At 39.2% G+C, this 25,576-nt stretch overlaps 1 protein-coding gene across 4 annotated transcripts in view; it reads left to right on the forward strand.

Annotated features, from left to right (window-relative positions):
- Positions 1-25,576, forward strand: part of GYS2 (glycogen synthase 2) — a 76,783-nt gene that overhangs the window by 554 nt on the left and 50,653 nt on the right. For 2 of the 4 annotated variants that reach the window (XM_081592239.1, XM_081592240.1), the window contains exons 1-4: positions 13,011-13,149; positions 16,537-16,728; positions 18,801-18,983; positions 21,169-21,313. In XM_081592239.1, coding sequence (XP_081448365.1) covers positions 16,687-16,728; positions 18,801-18,983; positions 21,169-21,313 — 370 coding nt within the window. In that variant the 5' untranslated portion in view covers positions 13,011-13,149; positions 16,537-16,686. Of the gene's footprint in view, positions 1-11,266; positions 11,449-13,010; positions 13,150-16,536; positions 16,770-18,800; positions 18,984-21,168; positions 21,314-25,576 lie in introns of those variants that run through there. The other 2 variants (XM_081592238.1, XM_081592236.1) reach the window with 2 other exon arrangements.

Below are 25,576 nucleotides of genomic sequence, written 5' to 3' on the forward strand. Positions count from 1 at the left end.
GTTTCTAATAATTCAAGATTAGCTTGGAATTAAAGTTTTAACTTAGAAGCAGTTCTGAAGGTATAATATTGACCTCCTATTAAGAAGAATGCATGTAGTTTTTTCTTCAATACCATATAAACATAGAAATTATAAGATAAAGGAAATCAAATTAACAAAATTAGAACAATTTCCTAGTAAGATGTAACCTCTTTTATGCTGGATTAGAGAAGGCAAGGCAGAGAACTGTGGCCTAAACTTTTTTAATGATAAAGGTACCTGTAAAATTCTTAAAAAACAATTCCTTGTGGATTGATAATGTCTAGTTTAAAAGTCTCAAGACTATTACCACTAATATTGAAGAAATATTGGTGGAGAAAAAGCAACAGTTGTGAAGGTTGAGTTTTTCAAGGTCAAGGAAACCAGCCCAAATGATTGTTGGATGAAGGCAGTGACAATGTGTGGAATTTAAAGGATATGAAATGAAAATATATCATGTGGTTTATTATATATTCATTTGGGGGAAATTATATTTTTTGTTTTTGTTACTTATAACATATTTATTGCAACAATTTAAAGGATCTAAAATATACATGAATGTGAAAATTACATCTTCCTTTTAGCTAATCAGAACCAGCAAAACCTCAAAATCAAAAAAATTACATTTAGCATCTGTTCTGATTTTTACCTTATGCTCAGTGTTCATTCTCACACGTATGCATTCATAAAATTCATAAACTCATAAATAAAAATAAATTCTTCCTAGGTAGAAATGCACAGAATGACTGCAAGAGAACAAAGCACTGTCTTCCTCCCTGTAGTTTACTGAGCAACAGGCAAAGAGGACAACAACCTTAATATGGAAAAGCGAAGTGTTTTTCAATCAGCTTGTTCCTAATGTTCTTTTCCAGTCACAAGATTTTTAAATATGCCCAAAGCTCCTGAGAGCAGAGCCATCTTTACTACACATAAATCCCAGACTGTGACTTGAAATAGAGGTTTTCTCTGCCTAGCAAGCAGGCATTTAAGGACATCGCTTATTGGTGGAAAAGAAACGGGGCGGGGGCCTCTTTTGCGCCAGGAATCTGTTCAGAAGAGTTCTGTGTGGGTTCTTCTTTTTTGTTTGTTTTAAAATAGTTATTTATTTGTTTATTTTTACTACTTTCGGCTGTGCTGGATCTTCACTGTTGCGCGGGCTTTTCTCTAGTTGCAGAGGGCGGAAGCTACTCTCTAGTTGTGGTGCTTGAGCTTCTCTTGTTCCAGAGCACAGGTTCTAGGGTGCATAGGCTTCAGTAGTTGCGGCATGTGGGCTCAGAAGCTGTGGCTCCCGGGTTCTAGGGCAGAGGCTCAATAGTTGCGGTACACAGGCCAAGTTGTTCCATCGCATGAGGGATCTTCTTGGATAAGGGATTGAACCCATGTCTCCTGCATTCTCTGCCACTGATCCAACAGGGAAGGCCTTGTGTGGGTTCTTCTAAGCAGAATGCTTCCCCTTCCTTCCTTTTCTCTCCTTTTAGCAAGTGTTAACAGGGTATTGTTTCCTGGTGCTGGGCACACAATGGTGACACTGACTGTTCCCCATCACCACCCTCCCCCTCCCCGCCCTGAGTCTTCTAGCCTGATGACGTGCATGCTGCTCTCAGGGCCTGGACAGTACCTGGTGCATAGAAAGTGCTCAATGGATATTTTTTCTTTTGAATGAAGGAATGAATACATTTATTTTTCAACTTCTAAGCTGCCTTTGATACCTATTTTTCTTTCATTTCCCATGCAAGATAAAGGGAATTTTCCTGTCGAGAGGAAACCCATTAAAGTGATTTACCCAAGTTGATATTATCTCCAACATAGCTTCAATATTTATTATAGTCTGATTTTATGAAATTTTTATATAAATGGACAATTATTGTGTGCATCTCTGACAAGACATTGACACTATAGTTTCTTTGAAAATTTTACTTTGAGTTTTTATTTCCCTGCTGTTCACAGCAGTATAGGAGACATCTTCAAGATCATGAATCCAACCTCTCTACTTCATAGATGAAAAGGATGCCTACAAGGATGCATTAAATGGTCAAGCACATAGCAGGGTTGGGACTAGCATTTTGGCTTCCTGAGTCCACTTCTCTTTTTTATTAACATGCAAGAATAAAAAATTAAATGCCCACTGTCTAATGAAATATCCTATAGGTATAAGAACACAAGAGTTGCAGTCCAAAAAGGTCAGGGTTTTCTGAGACATAGAAAAAAAATCCCTTAAACTGCCTGAACATCAGTTTCTTTATGATGAAATGTACATTGTACATATGCTCCAACCATCTTACAACTGTTTCATGGCAAACAAGAAACCATACTTATATCCAAGAAAACAAAAGATTTTTTAGAGAAGGGGAAAATTCCTTACTGACAGAATTTTGCCGGTAAACAATGGAAATGTGTAAAATATAACAAATGATAGAGTCATAGTTAAAATTATTGGGTGTTAATTCTCAGACTTGAAAATAACCTTTTCTACTTTAATAATTAACCTTGAAATATATTGCTCTTATGCATTCATTCATTCTTATTCAATAAAGATTCATCAGCTATCTATTGGATATCAGACACTGGGAAATGAAGGGCATTCAACAACACAGAATTGATTCCCAGTCTTTCAGAATTTACAGACATTAAACATGCAATTGTAGTCAACTGTAATGAGTGTAAGAATGAGAATAAGGTGCTCTAGAACTGTACAGGCAGACCTGATTTTATTGTGTTTCACTTTATTGTGCTTAGCCAATATTGCATTTTTTTGACATGTTGAATGTTTGTGGCAATCTTGCATCAAGCAAGTCCATTTTTCCAGTGGCATTTACTCACTTCTTGTCTCTGTGTCAGATTCTATTAATTCTCACGATATTTCAAACTTTTTTCATTATTAATGTATTTGTTACGGTGATCTGTGTTCAGCAATCTTTGACATTACTATTGCAAAAAGGTTATAACTCACTGAAGGCTCAGGTGGTGGGTAGCCTTTTTTAATAATAATATATTTTTACATTAAGGCAGGTACATTATATTTTTAGACAAAATACTATTGCATACTTAATAGACTGCGTTATAGTATAAACACAACTTTTCTATGCACTTGGGAAACCAAAAATTCATGATCTGCTTTATTGCAATTTTGGTTTATTGGGATGGTCTGGAAAAGAACCTGTAATATCTCTAGGGTCAGCCTGTGCTTTGGTGGGGGGAGGGGAGATCTCTGTCTAATTGGAGGCTTGGGAAAAACTTTTAACAGCGAGACATTTGAGCTGGTTCCTGAAGGATAAATAGCTGTTGGGTAGAGATGAGGAGGTGGTGATAAAGAGCAGACAGTATTCAGTGTGTGGGAACTGTACATACCAAGATACAGAAGTGAGAAAGTGAACTCTGTTCAGGGATCTGAGGGAAGCTCAGAAAGGGTAAGAGGAGTGGAGCCTGAGAGGAGATGGGAGACACCAACAAGGGCTGGATTGTGAAATGTAGAGTGAGTTACTAATAGCCTTAAGGGGTTACATTTCCAGTCTATGAAATGTGGGCAGCCATTGAAGTTCTAGATAGTGGAAAGCGGTAAGGAATGAGATGTGTCTTTTAATTTTTTTTTTTTTTTGCTGAATGAAAGATTCTTTAAATTATAGAGTGCTTTATAATCTTCAAGTCTCACACACATGATTTCCTGTAATCCTACAATAACTTTTCCCCCTAGCCCTACATTGCTCCTCTTCCCTTCCCTCTCCCCACGAGTAACCACTGATTTGTTCTCTTTATCTGTGAGCCTGCTTCCTTTCTTTTGGTTCACTAGTTTGTTGTGGTTTTTAGATTCCACGTATAAGTGGTATCATACAGTATTTGTCTTTTTTTGCCCGACTTAATTCACTTATCATGATACCTTCCAAGTCCATCCATTTTGTTGCAAATGGCAAAATTTCTTTCTTTCTTTCTGGCTGAGTAATATTCTATTATGTATATGAATGCTGTGCTGTGCTTAGTCACTCAGCCATATCTGACTCTTTGCAGCCTCATGGACTGTAGCCTGCCAGGCTCCTCTGTCCGTGGGGATTCTCCAGGCAAGAGGACTGGAGTGGGTTGCCATTTCCTTCTCCAGGGGATCATCCCAACCCAGGGAACAAACCCAGGTCTCTCTCATTGCAGGTGGGTTCTTTACCATCTGATCCACAAAGGAAGCCTGTATATATTAATATACACCACAAAAATCACTATAACTAGTTGGGGGACAGGTTAGCAAGAAAGCAACAATAAGAGATTGTGCTATGGTCTAGGAAGGAGCTCTTTGCCCAAACACTGGAAATAAGCTTTACTTTCAACTTCTCTGCTATAATTGTTTCTTTTGTACAAACTTGCCTGAATCATTGAAAACTGTGGACCAATGATCACGTTGAGAATTTCTGCAGTCATTAAAAGGAGTTTAATAAATGTTGTCAAAAATAATGTATGCTAATTTAATAAATGTGAACCATTCTGAAATTTAGTCACTAAATAGATGTTTCTCTCTAAAAACTGACTAAAAACAACTTGTTTTAGGCCTAAGCCAGTGTAGGCTAAAAAATAAAATTGCGCAATCTAAAAGTTGAGAATTGTGTTTTATTCAGTGGACTTTCTGAGAACTATAGCCTGGGATACAGCCTGTCAGATTGCTCCAAGGGACTGTTCCAAAGTGGTAAGAGAAGAACCAAGATATATAGCAATTTTTGCTCATCATATATATGTGTTTTTTCAGAGTCAATATCTGAGTGATTTCGTTATATTTCCAAGGGGCTCTACGATCAATGTGAGAACCACTGCTCTGAAGTTCCCTTAACCCAGGTTTTTTTTTTTTATTAGACCAGAATGCTTAGAGCCAAAGTAAAAAAGCCATTTCCCCTAAGTGTTGTTTTCCAGATGGGCCTTCTCTAAAGCAGAGAAGAAATGACTCCACCCTCTCCAAGACCTAAAGATGCTTGTCTCTGTGTGACCCTGCTCACTTTCTCCTTCTGTCCCTGCCACCACCACTTGCAAAAATTCATCAATATGTTGCTCCATAGAGTTAAAGGTAGCCCTCCATATCCATGGTTCCATACCTGTGGATTGAACCAACTCTGGATCACAAATAGTTGAAAAAAAATTCCAGAAAGCTCCAAAAAGCAAAACTTTACCACACACCAGCAGACTGACTATACCCCATTTACATTGTGTTAGATGTTACAAGTAACCTAGAGATGATTTAAAGTACGTAGGAGGATATACGTAGGTTATATGCAAATATTATGCCATTTTATATATAGGACTTGAGCATCTGGGATTTTGGTATCCAGAGTAGTGGTCAGGGAGTTGTGTCCCAAAACCAACCTGCTGTGGATACCAAGGGACAGTTCTACTTACAATCCTGCTGTCTAAGGCTTGTGAGTCTGGAGTCAGACTGCCTGGATTGGAATCCCAGCTCCATCATTACATGTCTAATATTGGATCCATCTCACAGCCTCTATGTCTTAGTTTTCCCACCTAAAAAAAAAGAAGATAATAATAGCATCTTCCTTAACAATGTAGTGAAAACTAAAAGAAAATACCAACTGTAAATCACTTAGAACAGTGCCTAGCACTTAATTACTCTCTGTTAGCTTATATTATTTCTTACAAAATTTATTCATAAAACGGGGACCTTGAATCATTCATTTTCACACCAACTCTCAGTTTGAACAATTGTATGATTCTATTCTTAAATGCAAAAGCAGGAAAAAGGGAAGGAACTCGTGGATCAGGATTACTATAGTCATGGGCAACACTAGAATTAGAGGTTGGGGTGGCTTTGCCTGCTGTGGATATGTGCAGCCATGTCATCTCAAAGGTACCCCAAGTCACACCACATGAAACACACAGTCTCTGTAAGAACTATGTTTGGCACACACATAGGTTCAAGAAGAACACTCATCTCCCCACTTTCCTTTCATTCAGATGGCCATGACTAAGCCCTTCTTGCATAAAGCATTCAGATCTGCCATTGTGGATATAATCAGGGAGGGCATGCCTGTGGGCTTTCTCCAAGTCTGTCATCTCCCACTGCCCTGGACTACAGTTGCTCTGATTGGAGCTGCAGACCTAGTTGATTGCCAGGCACGCAAACATTTGGTGACCATCGTCACCAGTAGCATTTAGTCTCCTTCCCACCAGACCTACTGCCTCAGAGAATGATGTCGAACTCTGTAATGACTATCCCTGCTTCTGCAACTGTGTCTTGGGATAGGAGTCAGATGAGTAGCTATGCACACTGAAATCACAGACTTCTAAATTCTCTGACTTTTAATCACTTAAAAATAGTGAAGAGTCTCTTTATATACATACTTATATATTATTATAGATATCTCCTTTTTATGGCTTTCCTGGTGGTTCACTGATATAGACTCTGCCTGCCAGTGTAGGAGATGAGCGTTTGATCCCTGGGTCCGGAAGTTCCACTGGAGAAAGAAACCCCCTCCAGTATTCTTGCCTGGGAAATCCCATGGGAAGAGGCATCTGGTGAGCTACATACAGTCCATGGGGTCGGGAAAGAGTTGGCCATGCCTTAGTGACTCAACAAAAAATCCTTTCTATGACTAGCTCCCACCTTCCATACTGCCTTGGAGTTCTGCTTTTAACAATGTCGGCAGTACTTCTAGATGACGACCTGAGGTTTTAGCTACTTCACTGACACATATGTTTATGAGAGCTCATCTTTTCTTTCTTTACTTAGCTCTCACACAAGAGATAGCTCCCATGTTGTTGTTTCAGGAAGGAAACAATAACAGAGATCAATAAAATGCAAAGTACATGTTTGAAAGAGTCAGTCCAAATTCAATGACTTACACTGTGGAAAAACAATAATTCATTAAAAAATAGATTTTAGTGAGCCCTTGGTTTATACTCCAAATTTAAAAATAGAAATGACCCTATTTCTAGGCTATCATACTCATCTTTAATTAGCATGTTGGGTGGGGAGTTGGGTTAAAGATGGTAAATAGAGTGAGAACTAAGGAAAGTAGTTGGCATATAAATCTGGGAAGGACAGAGAGAGCCTGAAATGAAGCTTTTTAGCGTATCAATTAGCAGTAAGAGCACCTCTTCACAGAAAGACTGTAAGGGGAGAAGTCTGGGTGGGGGATGGGGGAAAATTTATTTACAATCAGGTCTCAACCAATATGGGATGAAAAAAATTTTTTTTAGTTTAATGCTTCTATTCCTAAGAGACTGAAATAATACAGTCATAGTACTTATAAGCACTCTAAGGCTATTCAGGGACTATTTTATTTCAAAACTGAAAGCCTCAAATGGGAAAAAGAAGTAGCAAATTAATTAATTGTGTTTATCTTTGCATTTCAACTCTCAAAGCCTATCTTTTTCTGAAATGAACAATTTCTCTTCTCCCTTATATCCTTTAGCAAATAAAAATGTTTTGTTTGCATTAACACAATTATATTGAATTTGCAACACAAAATCTAACAAATAAGGAAGAATGTTCTAAAATCTCTGGCCAAGATACATAGTTGCAAATAAAAGAAAATGTTCAAGGGACTTCCCCAGTGGTCCAGTGGTTAAGAACCCACCTGCCAATTCAGCGGACACGGGTTCAGTCCCTGATCCAGGAAGATTCCACATGCCGCAGGCCAACTAAGCCAGTGGACAGCAACCACTGAGCCCTTGCCCTAGAGCCAGTGCTCTGCAACAAGAGAAACCACCACAAAGAGAAGCTCAAGCACCACAATGAAGAGTAGCCCCTGCTCCTCACAACTAGAAGAAGCCTGCGGGCAGCAATAAAAATCCAGCACAGCCAAAAACAAATCAATTAATTATTTTTTTTTAAAGTTTACCATTGAAAAAAAGATTGTCCAACAATAGAAATGTAAGACATTTAAGAAGTGAAGAAAGCTGAGGGCCACAGAATTGCTGCTTTTGAACTGTGGTGTTGGAGAAGACTCTTGAGAGTCCCTTGGACTGCAAGGAGATCCAATCAATCCATTCTAAGGGAGATCAATCCTGGTTGTTCATTGGAAGGACTGATGTTGAAGCTGAAACTCCAATACTTTGGCCACCTCATGCGAAGAGTTGACTCATTGGAAAAAACCCTAATGCTGGGTAGGATTGGGGGCGGGAGGAGAAGGGGACGACAGAGGATGAGATGGTTGGATGGCATCACTGACTCGATGGACTTGGGTTTGGGTAGACTCCGGGAGTTGGTGATGGACAGAGAGGCCTGGAGTGCTGCAATTCATGGGGTCGCAAAGAGTCGGACACAACTGAGCGACTGAACTGAACTGAACTGAACTGATGCCATCAGAACCCGAAAACGTATTCCCCTGGATTAGATAGATACAGATGAAGGAAGTAAATCTACAAAGAGGAGAAATTACTTGAAGATTTTGAATTATTTTGATAGTGGGCTTGAATAAAGCTTATATAAATATATATTTAAATATATTGGTAAGACGTGTCTCTCAGACTTTAGAGAAAAGTTTTATTTAGTTACCCTTGCAAACAGTTTGTCTAATTTTTTTTTTTCTCAACAAATGGTTTCGATAGTTCCTAAATTTTTCTGGAATTTGGCGAAGTGCGTAGGTATCCTTGATGTTGGCATCAATCAGATTCATCATTGAATGGTTAAGTGAACCCTGTCTGTTCTGATCCAGTCTGGAAGGCTCTGCTTGTAGATTTACAGATCATCTTCCTGTGTCCCATGCTGCATTCATCAGCCAGTGGAAGCTGGGATTGATAATATCTTTATTATCAGACTCTGATCAAGTGGCCGTTTCAATTTCTTTTAGGTATGGTCAAGAAGTTTTTTCTTAAAGATCGAGTTTCAAAGGACAGTAAACTTATGTAGGCTTATATGAAAATTACATATAATATTTACATTTTGGAAGTTACATTAGCTCTTTTCTAAATTAATGAACCCTGTTTTGTCATGTAGTAGTACTTATATTTGCTTTTTGTGTCTCACCTCTCAAAAGGCGAGCTATCAGAAAGCATGTTTTGAGTGGTTCAAGAAATTTGCAGATGGCAATTCTACCTTTTGGCTGTCAATTATGACTATCATTGTAAGTCACATAATACAAGTAAAATGTATTATTTAAAGTCTGAGTGATTGAAATAAGAAATTTAAGAGATGCAGTTGCTATCAAACTCCATATGCTGAAGAATTAAATACTTTATGAAAAACCATGATGAAAAATAAGACTTTTTCTTCTTCGTGTACAAGTAACAAAATTGTTCTTGAAAGTAGAGTTGATGATCAATGCCAGAATCTGTATTAGCTTAGGGGATTTTACATAGAATTTCTTGAGTCATTCAGTTGCCTTGCAAAGTACCACTCAAGAAACTGATTTAGACTGTTTTCATATTCTCATACTAGGTGATTGCTCTGAGCTGGCATAAGAATTATCCTGTGAAATTTACTAAGGGTCTTCTTCCCCTTGACCTTCCCCATCCCTCCTACCTGTTTACTGAACTGTTCCTTTTGAATGCCTATGACTCTGCTGGTACCCTCTGCTCCCAAAGTAGCGCCTTGACTATAACTGTTCCCTCCGCCTAAAAAATTCTTCCTCATGAATCAACTTGCCTGATTTCCTTACCCTTTTAAGTACTTACTTTAAATATCACCTTTTCAATGAGACATAATTTTTAATACTGCTGCTCCAATCTGTCCTTTCTCCCCTGGTTAAGTTTTGGTTTGGCCAAAAAGTTCATTGAGGTTTTTCTGTAACATCTTAGGGACAAATCTGAATGAAATTTTTGACCAACTCAGTACTATTGTATCCCCCTTAGGTGATCTAGTGGAGCCTCAGACAGGTTAAATGAGTAAACTAGTTCACCTTAAGCTAGTTACAATTTTTCTCCTTTATGATTCTTTAATAAGTATCCTTATGCACGCATACTAAGTCGCTGCAGTCGTGTCCAACTCTCTGAGACCCTATGGACTGTAGCCCGCCAGGCTCCTCTGTCCATGGAATTATCCAGGCAAGAATAATGGAGTGGGTTGCCATTCCCTCCTCCTTCCAGGGGATCTTCCTGACCCGGGGATCAAACCTGGGTCTCCTGTATTGACAGGTGGATTCTTTACCATCTGAACCATCTGAGAAACCCAAATATCCCTATACACATATCTTATTTTCCCCTCAGGATAATTTTCCAGATGTAGACATGCTGGCTATAACAGTAGGCATATTTTCCAAAAGTATACTATTTTTTGGCTTTGTGTTTTGATAGTGGTGGCAGCAATGGCAGAGAGCTAAAATGAACTACTATATGAAAACTTGGATTTATGTCATGTGAGTTGGACCAAGCATCCCCCTTTAAGATCTGTTAGGTTTTTCTCCTTGTCAAAATGTACTTGCTTGGTCCCTAGAAGGGAAGTGGCTCTTTATCCTGGGAGAAAGTAAAAAAATGAAAGTGTTAGTCACTCAGTCATGTCCAGCTCTTTGTGACTATGAACTGTAGCCTGAAAGGCTCTTTGGTCCATGGAATTCTCCAGGCAAGAATACTGGAGTGGGTTGCCATTCCCTTCTCCAAGGGATCTTCCCGACCTAGGGATCGAACCCAGGTCTCCTGCATTGCAGGCAGACTTTACCATCTGAGCCACCAAATTTGCTCATGATTGAAGGAGTAGCTGATACTTGGTCTTATCTTATCCCCTTGGGCCACTGTAGGAGAAGAGGTGAAAGGTGATTACTGCTGCTGAGGGCATGTGCCATGACAATAGCTGTTTGTCCCACCTTTGACACTTCCATGTAGATAGAGCTTTAGCCAGGTACTGCTTTATCCCAATTGTCTCTTCAGGTTTCCTTGAAATATTTGTGATTTGCTGTTGCCAATCTGCTGCTTTCTGACAAAGTACCCAGCTTGGTATTGAAACAAATACTAACTCTTTGATAGTATTCCTTAAAAACTTTCTTTTACAAAGCTAAATAAACCCTTGTGCTTGATTCCAGGTGCTAACTTAAAAATGAGGACTAACACAATATTGTAGATCAACTATACTTCAAAAAAAAGTTGGCTTGGACTTTCCTGGTAGTCCAGTGGTTGAGACTCCAACCCTTCCAATGCAGGGATGCAGAGGGCATGAGTTCAATCCCTGGTCAAGAAATAAGATCCCCCATGCTGCATGGCACAGCAAAAAAAAAAAAAAAAAAAAAAATGTTGACTTAAGCAACATAGAAAAAATGAGGACTTATTTCCATCCTTTCATCACTTAACATGAACTACTAACCTGAATAATAATGGGACCTTTTCTTTTTAACAGTTGGTGGCATCTATACTGTGATTCAGACAAAGGCCAAAACAACAGCAGATGAATGGGGAGACAACTATTTTCTGATTGGTCCATATTTTGAGCATAATATGAAGACTCAGGTGGAACAGTGTGAACCTGTGAATGATGCCGTTAGAAGAGCCATGGACACGATGAACAAACATGGCTGCCAGGTAAAAGACACCATCTGATGCTTCATTCAGCAAGTCTTAGTAAACTGTTGTGGAAACACACCACACTTTATATCAACTCATGAGAAAAGACCACTCATCTTCTTAGGCCAAAGAAGTTGGTTTACGAGAAAGATGATGAACTTGATTTTAAATAGGTTACATTTGAGACACCTTATGAAAACCTAGTAGTATAGTAGGTTTGGAACTCAGCAGAGGGTATAGAATAGAGATACTTGGGGAAAAGTCAGTTGTGTCTAAATTGTAGTTGACATTATGGGTGTTTATAACATTATTCAGTGGAAGATTATAGACTAAGAGGCAACATTTTGAGCCAAACCTTGGGCTATGTCAGTGTGTTAGAACATCCACATGAGAAGAAGTCAGGGACTGCAGAAGTAGAAGTTCAGCTAGTGGTTAGAACCAGAAGGGCTTTGTAGTTGTGACGTGTAAAGGTTCTTGAGATGGGAAGATTATCCTGGATTATCTGGGTGGGTCCAATGTAATCATAAGTATCCTGATATTAATAAGAGGCGGGTAGTAGAATTAGAATCAGAAAGGAGATATGACAACCCGAGCAGAAATTGAAGTGATGAGAGCTTTGAGGTGGAGGAAGGGGCCACAAGCTAAGGAAGGCACATGGCCTCTGGAAACTGGGCAAGGCTAGAAGACAGATTCTCCCCAAGAGACTGCTGATGAAATGCACCTCTGCCAACATGTCAGTTTTAACTCATAAGACCCATTTCGGAGGGCTAACCCCTAAATCTGTAAGATAATAAGTTGTGCCATTTTAAGCTACTAAATTTGCAGTAATTTTTGCCATCTCAATAGGAATAGAGATGTCAAGACAAGGAAGGAGAGAGTTTCAGGTATAAAGGAGGGATTGGCTCAACCAAGGATTGAACCCAGGTCAGTTGGGTTGAGCAATACTCAGGTCACTTGTGGTCATCTTGCTAATGACAACTTCAGAGGAGAAAGTGGGGTTAAAGAAGATTGCAGTAGCTTGAGGAATGAATGAGTAGTGAGATAAAGGATACAGAAATGTGGCTGGGAGGTTTTTCTACGAAGAGGAAGGATAAAAGTCATTTCAAGTGATATGGCTTTGAGAATTTGCGTTTTCTTAAATATGAATGAGCCTATTTATATTCTAAAAAGAAGCATCCAGAGGACAGAGAAACTGAAAGTTTAGAAGGAATAGATGATGAAAGAGAGTAAGGTCACTGAGAACAGGAGAAGAAATGAGATCCAAAAGCCTACTGAAAGGATTGTTCTTCACTCCTTTTGCTCAAACTGGAAACCAAGGATAAATGCGAAGAGAAATGAGTTACCGAGGAATTCAAAATCATCTCTCTGTGTTTTCAATGATCTTAAGTGCTCAAGGTAATCTTCTGAGAGTGAGAAGGCAAGTGTTAATATAAGAGAGCGTGAAGAAAGAAATTCTGGAAAAGTGTTTAAGGAACAGGGAAAAGAATTTCCAGACATCTTTAAGGTATGTGTGTGTGTTAGTCGATCGGTCATGTCCGACTCTTTGTGACCTCATGGACTGTAGCCCACCAGGCTCCTCTGTCCATGGAATTCTCCAGGCAAGAATACTGGAGTGGGTTGCCATTTCCTTCTCCAGGGGATCTTCCTGACCCAGGGATTGAACCTGCATTGTAGGCAGATTCCTTACCGACTGAGCCACCAGGGAAGCCCCTGCCTAAGGTAGAGTCATGACTTTTTAATGGCACAAATATACACGACTGTGACTTTTTCCAGCAGTCTCCTACATATGAATGAATTCTGTTTTGAGGGCACACTCTCAAGTTCAATTGTTTGTTCACCAAAGTTAGCCTAGGTACCCAACTAACACAATCAGCTATATAGCACTGTCCTGTAATAGGTTTATAATACTTTTCACACAAACAATACATAAAAAATGAACACAAAAAGTAAAACATTTTTAACCTTACAGTACAGTACCTTGAAAAGTACAGTAATACAGTCCCACAGCTGGCATTCAAGGGCTGGCATCAGGTGAACAGACAAGAAGAGTTATTGATTGGAGGAGGGAGGTGGGAGATGGTAGAGCTGAAGGATCATCAGCAATAGGAGATGGAAGGGGAGCTGCAATTTCACGAATGCCTGATGTTGATGGCATAGGGTCTGGGCCCTGAAATAAAGTACTATACTACTGTATTCTATACAGTACTGTACAGTAAAGTACACAAAAGCACAACCACTTGTAGAGGATGCACACGTGTGACAGTGTATGCCACACATGTGAACTAACTTATGTGATTGGACATGTGAACTCACGTTTGCAGTTTTGAAAGTTCGCAACTTGAAAGTTCATAGGTAGAGGGGATTTACTGCAGTCAGTAGCCTGAGTGAAAGTGTTAGAAGTTAAATATTTGGAGATTCAGTGTCATTTAATTTCAGCATGTGTGCAACGGGGCAAGGTGGCATAAGTCTTGGAGGTAACCATGCAATTGACTGAATTAATGGTTGAGTTGCTGGACAGTTGGATCTGAAATGGACAGAAAAGGAAGCGATGAAAGGAAAAAAAATAGTGATGATGTAGGACAAGAAGGAGGGTTCTAGAAACTGGAGATGCTGAAGAGGAAAATGAAAGAATACATACACTGGGAAAAACACAGTGAGAGAAGTATGGAAGTTGTGGTTGAGGGATACAGTGCTAAGGTTAAACATTTCAGAGGAATAGTAGTTCAGTTATTGACAAGGATAAGATTGCAGCCTTGAGCTTGGGTGGCTGACATGCAGTGGACATGAAGTTCTTTAAAGTCAGTGAGGTCAAATAGCTATGAGGTAAGTGTGTAGGATACAATCTTTATTTTAAAATTTCCCAGAATAAGGTAAAAAAGTACCCAGGAGATTCATAGAACAGGGAAAGGTAACATGTTTGGATAATGTAAATTTCAGAGATGTCTTTATATGCAAAGAAAGAACAAGGTTTTAAAAGTTTCAGAGTGATGTAAAAAGATCTTAACTTTCCTTCACATTCACCTGAGGAATATAGTTTCTAAGAGTGGAAAAATGAGTTTTCATTGAGATGTCGATGGGAGTGGTGGTGTCTAGGAGGTTTAGGGTGTAGAATATTTAGTTTAAAAGGGAAGTTGAAGTCCCAGAGGGTACTTTGGAAGCATATCACAGTGAGAATGGTGTGGAGAATTAGGAGAATAGAGGAGGTTGCATGTTATACTGCTGGGATGAAATGAGTGAGATGTTAGAAGGGGTTCACATTTGAAAATGTGAAAGTGAAAGTCGCTCGGTCATGTCCGACTTTTTGCGACACCATGGACTAAACAGTCCATGGAATTCTCCAGGCCAGAATACTGCGGTGGGTAGCCTTTCCCATCTCCAGGGGATCTTCCCAACCCAGGGATCAAACCCAGGTCTCCCACATTGCAGGCAGATTCTTTACCAGCTGAGCCACAAGGGAAGTCCAGGAATACTGGAGTGGGTAGCCTATCCCTTCTGCAGAGGATCTTTCCGACCCAGCAATCGAACTGGGGTCTCCTGCATTGCAGGCAGATTCTTTACCAACTGAGCTATGAGGGAAGCCCCTCACATTTGAAGTTCTTGTGAAAGAAGAGGGAGATGAAAGTCATGATGAAACTCTCAAGATTCCAAGTGTATCTCTGATGTAAAGATGTTTCCTGTCATGAGCAAGAATACACCGTATATCAAGACAAGCTAGCTTACATTTTCTGTAGTTTCAACACTTCTCTGTGCTCTTAGCTCACTGTATCATATGCCACATATCAGGCAGCCAGTAGCTACTTGTTAAGTGAGTGCATAAATCAATCAATGTCCCAAAAGAATCTATTGAACGGCTATTTGGAGCTCAGGAAAACAAAATCTGAAAAGGAAATTATGCCATGATAAATACTGAATTGCAATGGATGCAACTGACAAGTAATGAGGATCTTTCAGTGTTGACCAAGGCATGAACGGGAGAAAGAAATCACCATGAATTCCTGAGCCCCAAGCAAGGGAATGGTGATCAAATGGGACTTCAGGCTCTGGAAAATTCAGCCTTGGGAGGAGTCATAAGGTCAATGTTAGCAATGTAGACAAATTCAGTTTACGAGAGAGGACTAGATACCCAATGAGAGAGGCTCTTAGCTTCTGCCAACTTCAAAAAGGGTTGGAAGTCACTTATGGAATTGCCTTGCACATAATAGGAGAAGAAACATAAAATAAAAAACATGAGTAAATTACTATAAAAAAGTAGATACCGAAAGGGAAGTTAAAATTTAGACATACAAATGACTATATAGTTACAACTGGAAAAAATTTGAAATAGATACTGCATTAAAACTTGCACAAGCTAAAATATTTAGTAATAAAATAATCAATTTGAAGAATATAATAGAATTAGACTGCTATCTTAAAGAGAATATGTGTCTTGCCTGTGTGCGTAAAGTCACTTCAGTCGTTTCCGACTGTGCAACCATATGGACCATAGCCCTCTAGGCTCCTCTGTCCATGGGATTCTCCAGTTAAGAATACTCGAGTGGGTTGCCATGCCCTCCTCCAGGAGATCTTCCTGATCCAGGGATCAAACCTACCTTTTATGTCTCCTGCATTGGTAGGTAGGTTCTCTACCACTAGCACCACCTGGGAGACCCCCGAAATATGCCTTGGTCAACATAGTTAGTTAAGACTTCTTGCAGCAACCATATTGGGAAACACACTTATTGTCACTTTTTTTTTTGATAGGAGGAATAAGAGAAATCATATACCTTTGTCTAGAGAAACAACCTAAAACAATGAGCTCAAGGTCATGGGAAGGTAATGATAGACAGAAGATCAAAGATCACATGATCTACATACTTCATTTTTGAATGACTAAATTTAATGAAAAGCAAGAACTTGGAGATTCTAGATGAATGGGTGCTGGCCCGTTTCCTCTTCAGGCTCAAATATGAGATGCTCCGTGTTATCACTATTGTTTCCTATATGACTTGTGTAATCTCTGGAGTTCTAAATACAGTTTCTATCAAGCACAGCTTCTAAGTACAAATACATTTTCCTCCCCTGCATTGCCTAGTGTTACTCCATGGCTGTGTGTCCTTTCTATGGCAGGTGCGCTTTGGAAGATGGCTGATAGAAGGGAGTCCTTATGTGGTTCTCTTTGACATTGGCTATTCTGCTTGGAACCTGGACAAGTGGAAAGGAGACCTCTGGGAAGCATGCAATGTTGGCATTCCTTATCATGACCAGGAAGCCAATGATATGCTGATCTTTGGGTCATTAACTGCCTGGTTCTTGAAAGAGGTACTGTTTACTATAGAGTCCCATGATAGAGGAGAAGCACAGTTGTTCTCTGTGTCCAGCAATGACTCTCTAGTTTTTAAGCTAGTTCTGAGATGGTACCATTATTCATTGTTTTATTGACATGTCAAAGAAATGCCTTTTTATAATTAAATGGGGATTCTCCAGGCAAGAATACTGGAGTGGGTTGCCATGCCCTCCTCCAGGGGATCTTCCCAACCCAGGGATCTAACCAGGTCTCACACATTGCAGGCAGATTCTTTACAGTCTGAGCCACCAGGGAAGCCCTGTAACTAAATACCAGTCTTTGAAACATGGTGGTAATCATGCTTATTAATATTTACCTCATGTCAGGTTTAACTAGAACAATGTGGGTAAAACACCCAATTATATTTCCTGCTACATAGGTAATATTCCATATATATGCAAAAAAAATACTCTACATCATGGACTATGTACATGAGTTGCAGCATCAGGGGAGTAGAAAATGGCTTGAAATATTTGATTTTGTTCATGCCAGAGTGCTAGTGTGACTGCAGCGGCTCTTAGATCTTTCAATCATTTACTAAAGGGTGAAGTGATCTCAGCAGTTGCTAAGAAGTCCACAGCAGTGAAATACCTTGTAGATGTAAAAAATGTCCTGTAGACTGAGTAATATTCCATTGGAAACCAGTCTTTGTTAAATGAGCCAAGTCTGTACTCAATTCCTGAAAACATGGCAGTAGGTTTTCTTCACATTCCTTGCATTACCTCAAGATGATTATGCCTTGCTTAAAAATCAGAAAATTAAGAGCATCTCTGGCAAAGTGGGACAGTGTTCTAAGGACAAATTACAGAGCTGTATATTGGCTGTGTGTCCCCTTTACCAGTATAACTTCTTTCTGATGAAACCAACAGCCATAAAAGGCGTGCAGGTTATTACAAGATAAAAAATATAGTTTGTGAATCTTTACTGCTTATCTATTTTATATATAGTACTGTGTATCTCTTAATCCCATACTCCTAATTTATCCCTACCCACCACTGTTTACCTTTTGGTAACTCTAAGTTTGTTTCTATGTGAGTCTGTTTCCATTTTGTAAATAAATTCATTTGTGTATTATATTTAAATTTCACTTATAAATGATATCTCTGTCTGACTTACTTCACTTAGTATGATAATCTCTACTGTATCCATGTTGTTGCAAATGACAGTATTTCATTCTTTTTATGACTGAGTAATATTCCATTCTGTATATATGCCATGTCTTTATCCATTCATTGGCTGATGGGCATTTAGGTTGCTTCCAGGTCTTGGCTACTGTAAGTAGTGCTGCTGTGAACACTGGGGTGCATGTATCCTTCCAAATTAGAGTTTTTATTTTTTCCAGACATATGCCTAGGAATGGGATTGCTAGATTATATGGTTGCTCTATTTTTAGTGAAACAAAGTAACTTTAAGGCTAAGAAATTGGCGCTTTGCCTAGTGTTAGAGTTAGACCTGGAATTAGATCTGAGTCCTCAGTGTGTTACTAAATTTCTATTTGATTCTAAGCAAGTTATTAATCTCTTTTCCCCCAGTCCCATATTCCTAAAATAATAATATATAAATTAAATTAAAAATAATATTAATAATATAAAATTATATTATTATAAAATAATGATATATATAATAATATATCAGCTAAAATGTTTTTGGCTCTAAGTAGCAGAAAGTCCAAATAAGACTGACTTAAAACATGAAGTCAGCTGCTCAGTGAATCTTCAAAAATTTTATTGCTATTAATCATTCATTCATTCAATGAATATTTATTGAGTACCTACTGTACATTTATTCTAGGAGTCCCCTCTGTGGATGCAAAAATAAATCTGATCTATATTGAAAAAGAGGATTAAGCCATAAACATATATGGGCTTTATGAACAGGAGGCTAAATTCTAGAAAACCCTTATAGTTGCTAAATCTGCATGGTTTATATTTAGATTCCTTTTAATTGTGCTAAAATTTACAAGCATAACAACTTTTCTTATGCTGTGGGCCATGAACAAGATCAAACTTCAGCCTCAGCTTTTCTACAAGCTTCCTTTCTGACCTAGGTGACGGACCGTGCCGATGGGAGACACGTCATTGTCCAGTTCCATGAATGGCAGGCTGGGATTGGCCTGATCCTTTCTCGAGCTCGGAAACTGCCCATTGCTACCGTCTTTACCACCCACGCCACACTGCTTGGGCGGCATCTCTGTGCAGCTAACATTGATTTCTACAACCACCTTGATAAGGTAATTAGCTCTTCCACCCTCGCCACCTTTCTTTCCGACTCTTGAAGCTGAAGGATGGGAAGTATTGATCTTCACCTTTCATCTGTCCTCCAGATGGCAGAAATGCCCTTTTAACCAATCAATATTCATGACGCAGCCTCCCCTGAGGGGACTGAGAGCTCATAAAGTTTAACTTTGTTAAACAGGCCAGAAGTCTGTCCACTTTGAAGTAACAGACCCAGGATCCAAAGGGGCCTGGAAGACATCAGCCACTGCGGCCCTGAGGTTGGGCTGCTCGGGAAATGCTGTGAGGACCCCAGGGTCCTCACACAGCTCTGGGTGGCAGGTACCCCACAGGGATGCTAGGCATCCGCTTGTACTATGAGCCTCACTCCCTCTATCCTCCAAGTGAACAAAGGTCAGATTTCTGCTGTAACTCTGCAATGAGTTATAGGTGGAGTTTTGTGGGGGTCTAGTTAAGACAGAGTCACCAAAATCAGGAATGTAGATCCCTGGTGATCTAACAGTTGGGTTTGCTTATCTTAGAAGACTGCCCTATTCTATCACCTAAAGTTATTCAGTTTTGACTTCTTTCTTCCAGTTATCATCAGTTCAGATGAATGTAACTGTGTTTTTCATATCATCCTGTCAGTAGTAGTGGTCAAGTGACCAATATAACATTGTAAAGCAATTATCCTCCAATTAAAATGAAACAAATTTTAAAAATAAATAAGGAAAGAATGTAAAAAAAATTGAAATAAAAAAAATAGTGGTCAAGCATTTGAGTAACATACAGTCAGGACTTTTGCAGACTTGGTGTCTATATTGCCAGTCAAATCAATTTAGCATTTTAGGGTTTTGTCTCACTATCAGGAATATTAGGAAGTTGAAAATTGACACACCCCCCCCCAGTTTAAAAAGTTCTAGGAGTCTATACAACAGACTGCATACTTTTCTGAGTGTATTTTTGTGCCTATTTGTAATACATGATTAATACTACTCAGATAATGAGAGCAGAAAGTTATACCACTATCTCAGGCATTTTGAGTGCAGGAAAGTTCTTCTGGACAAAACTTAACATTTGCAAAACAGTGACTGGTCCTAAAGAGAGCTTGCCTACAGAAAGGTCAATTGAACCTGAAGGTCAAATTGTAAATATAAGATGTATATTCAAAATAAAGTCACCAAGGAATTCAGAAAGGTCAAGAGGTCAGGGAGATTTCCTAATAGTAGACTAATAAGGGCAAACCAGTGATCTGTGATAAGCTCAACCACCGTGTTCCCTGGGGAAGATCAGACTTTGATGTTTGTGAAAGAGGATCTATTACAGAGGCATAGCGAATATTTCAAGCACATCAAACATTTCACTTCAAAATACTTAAGAGCATCAGTTCAGTTCAGTTCAGTCGCGCAGTCGTGTCCGACTCTTTGTGACCCCATGAACTGCAGCACGCCAGGCTTCTCTGTCCATCACCAACTCCCGGAGTCTACCCAAACCCATGTCCATTGAGTCGGTGATGCCATCCAACCATCTCATCCTCTGTCGTCCCCTTCTCCTCCTGCCCCCAATCCTACCCAGCATTAGGGTCTTTTCCAATGAGTCAACTCTTCGCATGAGGTGGCCAAAGTATTGGAGTTTCAGCTTCAACATCAGTCCTTCCAATGAACACCCAGGATTGATCTCTTTTAGGATGGATTGATTGGATCTCCTTGAAGTCCAAGGGACTCTCAAGAGTCTTCTCCAACACCACAGTGCAAAAGCATCAATTCTGTGGCGCTCAGCTTTCTTCACCATTCAACTCTCACATCCATACATGACCACTGGAAATATAGCAATTAATAAAAACAACTAATAATATTCATCAGGTTTTATTAGTTGTTTCTAAGGGACAAAATCATAATATATAGTCATATATCAATATTATAACTTTATCCTTTCAATAAAAGGTCAGTGTTCATATCACACTGTCTTCAAATACGATTGCATATCTCCCCAGCTTAAAGTAAAGATCACTCTTTGTAAGCATAAGTAGCTTTGTGTTTCAATGATGGGTTTAATAAAAATTTGTCATTTCTTTTTGTGGTCATAAAATTCCACATAGCTATAAGGAAAAACAGTGTGAGAAATATGTGTTTTTGCTTTGCCGATGTAGAAAGATTGGTGTAAGCAAATGTCCATGTATGTGTGTTTGTTTTGTTTTCACAGTTTAACATAGACAAAGAGGCTGGGGAAAGGCAGATTTATCACCGGTATTGCATGGAGCGCGCTTCCGTCCATTGTGCTCATGTTTTCACCACAGTTTCTGAAATTACAGCAATAGAGGCAGAACACATGCTGAAAAGAAAACCTGGTAATTATTATCCCTGAGTTTGTCACCAATCTGTGATAGTTTTGTTTTAAACAAAAATGCATAAAATAATTATAAGAGGAAAACTGCACTATCACTACTCAAATCTTTATACATATTTGAATTCTCATTTTCAGTAGCTTTGGTGAACACTAAGCTATATCTGGAACATAATAGTATACAATCTGTGCTTGTTGAATAGTCTATGTTTAAAATACCCTAATTCTGAACTGGGTTGTCATAATGACTTCCTGTGTTTAAGCAAGCTGAGTTGACTTTTCTATTTTAAGAAAATGAATGTCAGGAAAATATCAGAAATGTGTGTGAGACTTCCCCAGTCCTACATCTTAGAACATGGCCTCATTGGTCCTGTTTGGTAGAAACCTGTTGTTTTACTTTTCCCAAGATTTTGTTGCAAGTTTTTCTGGGAACTAGCCCCAGACCCATCTAAAGTTTGCAATGCCAAGCGGTATGTTCGTAAAACATGACCCTGTCACCTGGCCGTAGCTGATTGGTCCAGAGGTGGATACCTGATATAAGTTGGCCCAATCAGAATGCTTTCATAATGAGTTTAAACAGATGAGCTTGTTTGAATACTCTTATATAATAGAAGCTTGGAAGCTGTTGGTAGTGTCCACTCCTATGTTGGATGAGATGCAAAGAAAGATAAACTATAGTGAAGTACAATAAGAAGCAGAAACAGATTGGGAGAACTCTAGATTCTCCACAGTGATTTAGACCATGGTTTAAATTAATTCCTGCAGCCCAGCTACATCTTTGCCATCAGACACTCCAGCATCCTATTAATAATTCCTCCTTGTAATACTTAAACCAGTGTTAGTAGATTTCTCTTGTGCTGTGCTTAGTCAGTCATGTGTGACTCTTTGTGACCCCATGTACTGTAGCCCACGAGGCTCCTCTGTCCATGGGGATTCTCCAGGCAAGAATACTGGAGGGGGTTGACATGCCCTCTTCCAGGGGATCTTCCCAAGCCAGGAATCGAACCAGGGTCTCCTGCATTGCAGGCGGTTTCTTTACCAGCTGAGCTACCAGGGAAGCCCAGATTACTCTTACTTGCAACAAAGCAGTCCTGATTAATACATCTTCCTTGCTTAATTCCTGCGGTCTTTCTTATCTCTAGTTAACTAGTCTTTCTTTTGGATACCAGTTTAACATCTAGAGAAAGCATTACAAAGTTCTACATGATTAAAAAGGAAGCAAGTAATTTGAATAGTAGCAGCCTAAAGATCCTGTGCTGTTCTTTTTTCTTTCCAAAGGTTCTCTTGAATCCACTTTGCTTCTCACACTTGTGTCTCTTGCAGGAGTTTGCTTCATCAATATGCTCACTTGTTTCTTGAATCTTACTTTTTTTCCTGTCATCGGTACCCTTTTCTGTGCTTATAAAAATGCTTTGTTTTTTCCTATTCTGAAATAAAAATTTCTCTTAAAACTACTACTCTCTTAGATGTCTACATAATCTCATCCTTTCTCCTGCTATCAAGTATTTTACAAAAATAATCCATAGTTTTTCCACTTAGAGCCTCTTCAACTTTAACTTCCAACCTCCAACACCTGATCTAAAATTGCTTTTTAAAAATTCACCAGGTCCACAATTCTGTAATTTTTTTATGTTCCTTGACATTCTTTGACAATTAAAGGTGGCAAATACCTTTATCATTCCTTATTTTCATGACATTACACATTCTGAGGTTTCTCAAATATTCTTTTCTAGTGTCTCAATAGTTTCTCTACTAACTTCTGTCTTTTAAAAGCAGACATTCTCCATCATCAGATTCTGGATCCCGCTTTCTCTATATACTGTTTTCTTAACTCCTTATTTTCTTAGGGGGTTTGCTGCAGGTAGTGGTGAAAACTGTGGACTTATTGCCAAACTGTCTGAATTCAGTAGCAAGAATGACTTAGTGTTGAATATATGTTATTAGCTGTAGATACTGTGGATATTGCTTAAGTCCTCTTTGCCCAGATTGTATAATGAGGGTGATATCATCTCTTATCTAGAATTGTCTCAATGATTAAAGGAGTTACTACATGGAAAGGACTCAGATACATGCCTGGCCCATTGTAAGGGTTCATAAAATGACAATAATTATTTTGTATGGATTAGGCTTTTTGTAAGCTCTCATCTCTATTTCTGCTAGCTTTACCTTGAGGTTCTACTAGAACTATAAACCCCATAATCTACGACATTTCTGACTAGTCATGGAATCACGTGCTGGCCCTGATTGAAATTGTGAAATCCCTGATGCTTTGTGGCTCAAGAAAATCCACAGACTTTTAGTGAGTTATCAAACACAAAATTTTATTGAATGCTTGGTGTGTGCCAGACTCATTCTAGTATTTTATCCACATGCATAATCTCATTTCATCATCAGAGTAGTCTAATGAGATGAGAACTATCATTATCTTTCCTTGTTATAGATGAGGAACCCAAGGCATGGAGAGGTCAAGTGAATATTCCAAAGCCAAACAGCTTGTAAGGGCTGCCATCTGGATGCTGCTCAGCTAGACATGTTATTTCTCTTATTAATTTATTCTATTGAAGTATAGTTCATTTTCAATGCTGTGTTAATTTCCATTGTTCAGCAAAGTTATTCGGTTATACATATATACATTCTTTTTCATATTCTGTTCCATTATGGTTTATCACAGAATATTGAATATAGTTCTCTGTGCTACACAGTAGGATCTTGTTGTTTCAATAATGCTATTTTAGATGCCCAAGGAATCATAACTCATCTTTGGTTCAGAATTTCTGAGCAATTAGACTTTCCAACTGTATGAAGACTCTAGAATTGCAAGTATGGAGCCACATGTCAGTAATGTCATATGTAAATTATTATGAGTCCAACAATTAATTATTAAACCCTGCTTCAAGCAATATGAAAGAGTAAGAGGCTAAAAACACATGTCTACTTTCATAGAGGTTACATTCTGAAAGGAGTAAGTAGGCAGTAAACTAGATATTCAAATAAACATATGATATGCTTGGGGTAGGGGTTCCCTGATAGCTCAGTTGGTAAAGAATCTGCCTGCAATGAAGGAGACCCCAGTTTGATTCCTGGGTCAGGAAGATCTGCTGGAGAAGGGATAGGCTACCCACTCCAGTATTCATGGGCTACCTTTGTGGCTCAGCTGGTAAAGAATTCGCCTGCAATGTGGGAGACCTGGGATTGATCCCTGGGTTGGGAAGATCCCCTGGAGAAAGGAAAGGCTGCCCACTCCAGTGTTCGGGCCTAGAGAATTCCATGGACTATACCTGTGGGGTCACAGTGTTGGACGTGACTTTCACTTTCTTTTTCATGTTTGGGGTAATAAGTGCCATGAAGAAAAGTAAAACAGGTAAGGGAGTGAAGGTGACGGGCATATTTTGCTTTCGTATTTTTTTCCCTTTATATAGGGTTTCAGAGAAGTCCTCTTTGATGAGTGGAATTTGAGGGAACACCAGATGAGTCTCAAAGTTTCATCTATATGGGGATGCCTTTGCATCCAAGAGGGAGAAAAAGAAATATGAAATAATGAGTCCCTGATATCAATGGCACCCCACTCCAGTACTCTTGCCTGGAAAATCCCATGGACGGAGGAGCCTGGTAGGCTGTAGTCCATGGGGTCGCTAAGAGTCAGACACGACTGAGCGACTTCACTTTCACTTTTCCTGTTCATGCACTGGAGAAGGAAATGGCAACCCACTCCAGTCGGACACGACTGAAGCGACTTAGCAGCAGCAGCAGCAGCAGATATCTCATTTGGGGCTTCCCAGGTGGCGCTAGTGGTAAAGAATCCACCTGCCAATACAGAAGACACAGGAGACAAGGGTTTTATCCTTGGGTTGGGAAGATCCCCTGAAGAAGGACATGGCTACCCACTCCAGTATTATTGCCTAGGAAATCCCATGGACAGAGGAGCCTGATGGGCTGCAGTTCATGGGACCGCAAAGAATTGGACACGACTGAGCGACTGAGCGCTCACACTCACATCTCACTTTGATAGAAAATAATAATACTTACCTCAGAGGTTATTTAGAAAATTAAATGTGAAAATTTCTGTGAATGCATAGCACCACAGGTGACACATGAATAAAATCAATTTTAAGTGGTTAAAAAAAAAGTTACTTTCTTAGACTGTTACAACAATTCTGTGAGCTCCAAGCTTTAAGCTGCTTGCAATCTAAAATGTTGCCTGCTCCAAAAGCCAATCAAGAGATTTTATTTTATCTTTAACATATATTTTAAAATATTTATTATATAT

Source organism: Giraffa tippelskirchi, chromosome 4, assembly GCF_054371585.1.
Source record: "Giraffa tippelskirchi isolate mGirTip1 chromosome 4, T2T-mGirTip1v1.2.pri, whole genome shotgun sequence".
NCBI classification, from domain to species: domain Eukaryota; kingdom Metazoa; phylum Chordata; class Mammalia; order Artiodactyla; family Giraffidae; genus Giraffa; species Giraffa tippelskirchi.